Source organism: Plasmodium reichenowi, chromosome 14 (genome assembly GCF_001601855.1).
Source record: "Plasmodium reichenowi strain SY57 chromosome 14, whole genome shotgun sequence".
In the NCBI taxonomy this organism is placed as follows: Eukaryota; Apicomplexa; class Aconoidasida; order Haemosporida; family Plasmodiidae; genus Plasmodium; species Plasmodium reichenowi.
Genome location: NC_033659.1, coordinates 2,535,424 through 2,542,970, shown reverse-complemented (window position 1 = coordinate 2,542,970; position 7,547 = coordinate 2,535,424). Strand labels below are relative to the sequence as shown.

Here is a 7,547-nt window from a genome sequence, read left to right as displayed (position 1 = left end):
AAAAAAAAAAGAAAAAAAAAAAAAAAAAAAAAATTTTAAAAAAAAAAAAATAATAAAATAAAAAATATAAAAAAATATTTTTATTTATATAATTTTTTTTTTTTTTTTTTTTTTTTTTTTTTTTTTGATGTTTTCAAAGATTATATAGAAGATGTAACAAAACTGGGGGGGTGGGGAATAAATATATATATATATATATATATATATATATATATATAATATATATAATATATATGTATAACTTTTTTTTTATTTTTAATAATATTTAAGGAGAAATGATTTAATATAACTGTTTTTGAATATTATAAAATAGAAAGAAAAAGAAATAATCTTATCACAAAATATATATATGTATTATATATATACATATTTATAAATTTATATTATATATATCACCAAAGTAACAATTTTTCCTTTTCTCCATATTATTTATTTATATATATATATATATATATATATTTTTTTTTTTTTTTTTTTTTTCCTTGTGAGTGTTGGTGGCAATTCGAATATATATTTATTAAGTAGGAAAAAAAAGGAAAAAATAAAAAATAAAATGACAAAAAAAAGAGGAAATGGAGTTAAGAGCATAAGTTTTGTTCTAGAAAATGAATCGAATAATATTATGTTTGATAAAATTAATGAAGAACAAGATGAAACTGAAGAAGAATCTGAAATGAATGTAGACGAGTCAAGTGAGAATGAGTATCTTGAAAATGTATCTGAAGAGAACGAATCGGGTGATAATCAAACAGGCGAGAATGATTCCGAGGAAGAGGACTCAGAAGAAGATGAGGATTATGAACTAAAAAATTATGGAATAGCCCTCGAGTTACCTCAACGAAAAAATCGAGGTAAAAATATGAAGAAACTTATCGGCGAGGATTTAGAAAAAGATGAACAATTTTGGAATGATAGCATATGGGAAGAAGAAGAAATAGATGAAGAATATGTGAATTCAGAAGGAGAAGACGAATATATTGATATTACAGACTCTGATTTTGATGATGATGAAGATAATGAAGAAGACGAAGAGGAAGAAGTTGAAGATGACGAACAGAACAAACGTGGTGCTCGTAGACATAGTATCGAATATGAAGAAAGGAAAAATAATAATAAAAAAAATTTTGCATATTTAGAAAAATTAAAAAAAGAAAAACAAAACAAAATAATGAAATACAATTTAATGAAACAAAAACAAAATGAACTAAAAAAAAATAAACAATTGATTTCTAATAAATTAAAAAAATCAGAAGATGATGTTGAAGAAGAACAAAAAGAAGAAGTAATTAAAACAAAAGAACAATTAAAAGAAGAAAGAAGATTAAAGAAAAAAAAAAAACTAGAACAGGCTTATTTATATTTAAATAGATCTACTAGAGATACAACAAGAAGAAAAACGGAATATATGGAAAAAGTTTTTGAAATGAGAAAAATAAAAAAAGAGAATCGTTTTAAAAAATTGGGTGCAAGAAGAAGAGAAAAAAAAAGTATGCAAAGAGAAATGACAAGAGAAGAAAGATTAGAAGAAGCCAAAATCACAGAACAATATAATATTCAATCCTTATTACAATTACAAGCATGGGAAGAAGAAAAAAAAAAATATATAGAAAATAAAAAAGTAATACATTATAAACCACAAAATGTATTTATTAGTTTTAAATATTCCAAAGATAACATATTTCCAACTAATGAAAAATTAACATATCCTCAAAATTTATATGATTATTACCTATATAATGAAAATAGGGCAATAAATAATGATATAATGAATCAAGTAAAAAAAGAAATAAATGTTAATATAATTGATAACAAACAAATAGTAAAAGTTGAACAAGAATTACATAATAATTATGAAGAAAATATAAATAGTCAAAAGAAAAGTTCTTCTATGTCAATTAATATTCCCCCCCCAATAATTTCAGATAATAAAGAGAATCAAACTAATAATGATAAGAACACAATTTTGTCAAATCAAAATTTAAATGATAATACAAAAGATGAAGAAAAAAATGGACTTATCTTAAATCCAATGAATTTGGAGAATTTAGACCAATGTGAAGATTTAAATATACAATATCTAAGTCAAATAGATGATATAAATTTTGATAATTTAAATAAAAGTAAAGGTAATAATAATAATATATTAAATTCTAATAATGAAAATATGTATGATGATAATAAAAATAAGTCAAATGTATTAAATCAAGATATTAACAAAAACAAAATTTTAGCTATTCCAAATTATGAAGAAAAACAATATTATATTCTCACCAATGAAAATGAGCTAAATATTTATAGTAATTTTAATGATCAAAAAGATAACATAAAAGAATTAAAAAATCAAAAACAAGAAAAACAAAAAATTTGTGCCATAACCAATTTAGAAGGTAAATATTTTGACCCCTTAACACAACAATATTACAATAATGCAGAGGCATTTAAAAAATTACGTTTATATTATCATCAAATATCATACAATAATTTAAATAAAGATATATGTCTAACAGTCAAACATTTCAAAAACAAATTAGCCGAAATAGAACAATACGTAAATAATAATAATAATCATAATAGTTGTAATGATATGCCTTGTAATAATAATGTGAAACATTAAAAGACTCAAAAAAAAAAAAAAAAAAAAAAAAAAAAAAAAAAAAAAATTTAAGTTTTTAAAATCTCATATTGTTTTTAATTTTAATATTGTTTAAAATTTTAAATTCTTTAAATATAATTGTTTTAAAAAAAAAAAATACATACATAGATAACATACATATGTGTGTATACATACATATATATATATATAATCGTACAAAATTTGGCGATCTTGTATTTGTTTCTGGCTTAATTTTACATATTTGTTTTTTATATATTAATAAGTATTTAATTATATTTATTTCTATAACTTATACAAAAAATAGTAATGTTTTCTACTTTTCTTGTATTCCTTGTTTTATTTTTAACATTTATATATATATATATATATATATATGTATTCCGATTATACTTTTTAATAATATTTTGAAGGTATTTATTTTATTATTATTTATTAAATTATTTTTATATTTTAATTAATTTTTCTTTTTCTTTTTCCTTTTTTTTGTATAAACATTTCCCTTTAAATTGTATTATAAATAAACCAAAGAATTATAAAATCAAATACACAAAATAAAATAAATAAATATTTTATTAAAAGTTTTGAATATTAGAATACACAATTAACTTGCTTTATATACTGTATTATTTTTCTTTTTATTCTTACTAATTTGTCTAAATTATAGAAAAGAACATATACCTCAAAAGGAAAGAATTATAAATAACACCAAATAAAAAAAAAATGCAAAAAATTAAATTTATAAGCTTTTTCATAAATCATGTATTAATTCTTTAAATTGTCATATCTATAATATACTATTATAATTTTTTATAATCATATGGTTATTTTATTTTTTATTATTTTTTTTTATTTTATTTTTTTTTTTTTATTTATTTTTTTTTTTTATTTATTTATTTATTTTTTATTTATTTATTTTTTTTTTTTGTGCACCAAGTTGCCTTCTATATGTATGTGATTTGGGTGTGTAAAAAAAACAAACAAAAACAAAGAAAATATGATACCATAAAATAAAATAAAATTCATTTAAATCAGAAAGACATATTGTATTATTATTATTTTTTTTTTTAATATCATTTTAATTTTATTATATTATTGTCTTTGTTTTTTTTTTTTTTTTTTTTTTTTTTTTCCTAGTTAATACGATATAATAATGGTTCAATATTTATATTACAATTTGTAACGGTACAAAAAAATTTTATAATTACCTTTTTATATTTATATATAAAATATAACCACATATTATTAAACTCATTAAGAGTACGTATAACATTAAAGTATTAAATTATTATTTTCTCATTTTTCCCGTTACTATAATTTTATTTTATTTTTATATCAAGAATAAAAGCGAAAAAATTATAATTTTTTTAATACTTTATACATGACATGAAAAGTATTACAATAATTAATAATTAAAGCTTTATTCATTTAAATATATATAAAGAATTAAAAAACAAAAAGAAAGAAACAAAAAAAGAAACAAAAATAGAAACAAAAAAAGAAACAAATAGAAAAACCAAAACAGACAGATATTATAAAAAATGATACAAAGTTATTTTATGTGATAATATTTATGGTAGATAATATTCATATGGTTTATTAGACTTTAAATACTTAATTTATTTTTATTTTATTTTATTATTATTATTAATTTATTATCTTATTTTGTTTTTTTCTTTGAATTATATATTAGCATAAATAAAAAGGTATCATAAATATATATACATATATATATATATATATATATATATATATATATATATATATTTGTTTAAAATTTTTATAAAGTTGCACATTTAATACATATTCAGAATATATCAAAATAAAAAGTCTATAATATATATGGAAGTGAAATACTAAAGGGGAAATCAAAATTTATATGTCCTTTTAAATCTAATATATAATTCCTTTTTTTATAGAAAAAAAAAAAAAAAAAAAAAAAAAAAAACATGTCAAATTTTACAATATTGATATTATTATAGAAAATAAATGGTAATTTACTATTTAAAGAAAACACAACAATCATATTTATAAGGTTAGTATAATATTTGTATATAATCCCAAACTAAGAACGAAAATACACATTATATAATATATATATATATATATATATATAATTTTTTTTTTTTTTTTTTTATTTAACAGGATCTAGAATATGCTGATGTTGTATCTTCATATTTTGTTATGTGTTAGATAGAAATAATAAAAATGAAACAATATATATATATATATATATATATATATATATTTATTTATTTATCTATCTATCTATTTATTTATATGCTTTATTTTTTTAGATTTTCTTAAATAATCCTGTACTTGTTACAAATGAGAATAATTTTTTCATCAAAATTTTAAGGTCTCAAGAAAAAAAAATAGAAAATGAGGTGTCCCTTTATGAAAAGTTGAATAATCGTATTTTGTTAGAAGGTAGTGATGATTTCTCAAACTTAGATAAGTTGAAAAGTTTATTATCATTTCAAAAAAAGATAGACAAAACAATAAGAAAAAAGCAAAAGGAAGAAAATAAACTCAAAAAATTTCAACAAGCTATAAAAAATGGTAATAATATTTATCCTGTGGGGAATAACCCACAAGGTTTTGAAAAAAAAGAAAGAGAGGAAAAAGACCAAGAAAAAAAATATATGAATAATGCTATAAATAAAATAAATGAACAAAAAGGAAATTATTATGAGCCTAATAAAAATATTAATAACAAATATACAGAGGATGTTACCTCAAATGGTTTATTATATAATAAAGATAAAATAAAAAATCAATTTGATAATACTCATGAAGAAAAATTTATAAGAAAACATGAACATGAACGTGAGCATGAACGTAAAAATGAACATGTACATGTACATGAAACTAATTCAAAAAATTATGAAGAAAAACCAAAAAAAACTGAATATCCCAATATAAATTTTACAAACATACTAAATAGTATTGATTTTTATAAAAAAATTGATTTAGTAAAAAATTATTTCGGATATAATAATAATGAAACTCTAAATCAAAATATAAAAGAACATAAAAATATGCAGAATCATAATGTAGAAAATGAAAAAAATAATATGATACAAGCAAATAATCAAGTTGATGAAAATCAAAATAATCATCAATACAATAATAATTTTCATAATGAAAAGAATGATAATTTAAAGCAAGACACAAAAGATAATTCATCAGAACAAACATATAATAATTCAAATAATAATATTGAAGATAATAATCATATAAAATTTTTCATATCAAAAGATATAGAGGAAAAAAAAAATAAACAAAATGATATAAATGAATCTGTTTACAATGCTATTAAAAATCAAAATTTACATTTAAGAAGAAATAATATTAAAGAAATTTTTGATGTTGATGATTTAGTTAAAAATATTAAATCTTTTTTAGGAATAAAATCTAATATACATGAAGCATTTGAAAATCAGAAATTAATTATTAAGAATTGTAATTATGAATCTTTCGGACCAGAACTTTGTAGTGTAGATGAAAAAGCAAAAGAAATGTTATGGAAATATGAAAAGAAAAAAAATAGCGCATTCTTATTTATAATATTATTTACTCTATTCTTTAGTTTAATTATACAAAACATTGTATATTTTATTGAAAAAAAGGTCAGAAATTCAAAAGATCAATTTAGAAAAGATCTTTTAAATACAGCATTTAGACAAATATCTCTAATAACAATTATTAATCTAACTATATGGGGAATACTACAAACGAACATAGCTGAAGCCTTCGATGAAGTTATTTTTAACGACGTAAGTAAAAAAAAAAAAAAAAAAAAAAAATGGATATTACATATATATTATTTGAAAATATATCCTAATATATATATATGTTTTACCCCTTTTAGATTTTACCAAGACATAGAAATATAGATGGAGTTCTACATAATGTTGAACCATTGTTAGAAGTCATATTTGAGAAAATTTTATTTATATCCATGAATTTTTTAATATGGTAAAAAAGAATAATATTATAAAATTAAAAGATTATTTTATATTATTAAAAGTATTTATATAATGATATATATATATATATATATGTATACATTTATTTATTTATAATTATTTTACATTTCATTTATTTTATATTTTTTTTTTTTTTTTTTTTTTTTTTCAAAGTTATTCCATATTCATAGTAAGCATCCATTTTGTCACAAGAACCATATTAAAATGGTTTTCTGAATCGGATAATTCTGATGTTGCTAGTGTAGCAAAAGAAGTGAAGGAATCTCAGAGAAAATGTTTTCGAAATTATTTCTTTTTCTTTAGAAATGTGAGGAATTCAAAATATTTAGCTCACAGGTAAATATATACATATAATATATTATGTATATATGATGAATATATATTTGTTTGATATATTATACAATATAATGATCTACATATTAATATATTTATACATTATACAGATATGACTTTTCCGAAAATGTCGATGCTATAAGTATACCTGGATTAGATCCCAATGGATATTATTATTATGAATATATGAGAGCTTCCTTATTAAAATATAATGTGAAATTAATTAAAATACCAAACGCTGTAATTCTATTTTTAATTTTTGTATGTATTTCTTTGAGGTAAACAAATTCGGAAAGAAGCGCAAATTAAAAAAATAAAAATAAATAAATATATACATATATATATATTTATATATATATGTTATCTTATTTTTTTGTTTTATTATTATGTAGACCATTTTATAATATAAGATTAAAGGCGGAAGTTATATTTTTAAATGTATTATCACTTATATGTATAATAGGACTAATATCTCTTTTTGTTTATGTAAGAAAATAAAAGGAATATATATATATATATATATATATATATATATATATTATTTGCTATATATTTCTCGTAACGTTTTATCTACTATTTGCAAAATAATTTTTTTTTTTTTTTTTTTTTTT

General features: G+C 18.6%; 2 protein-coding genes across 2 annotated transcripts in view; both read left to right on the top strand.

The window, feature by feature from the left end:
* Nucleotides 1-553: 553 nt before the first annotated feature.
* On the top strand, nt 554-2,614 carry PRSY57_1463200 (YL1 nuclear protein, putative; the record flags this gene model as incomplete). Its single annotated transcript, XM_012910228.2, has 1 exon — nt 554-2,614. One exon carries the CDS (start codon nt 554-556, stop codon nt 2,612-2,614), a length of 2,061 nt encoding a protein of 686 aa, XP_012765682.2.
* A 2,152-nt stretch (nt 2,615-4,766) lies between these two features.
* PRSY57_1463100 (putative membrane protein) overlaps nt 4,767-7,547 on the top strand; it is a gene marked incomplete at both ends in the record, with an annotated part of 4,970 nt that continues 2,189 nt past the window's right edge. Inside the window, 6 exons of the mRNA XM_012910227.2 lie at nt 4,767-4,799; nt 4,909-6,390; nt 6,486-6,592; nt 6,757-6,939; nt 7,047-7,214; nt 7,329-7,422. Coding sequence (XP_012765681.2) covers nt 4,767-4,799; nt 4,909-6,390; nt 6,486-6,592; nt 6,757-6,939; nt 7,047-7,214; nt 7,329-7,422 — 2,067 coding nt within the window. The remainder of the gene's footprint in view (nt 4,800-4,908; nt 6,391-6,485; nt 6,593-6,756; nt 6,940-7,046; nt 7,215-7,328; nt 7,423-7,547) is intronic.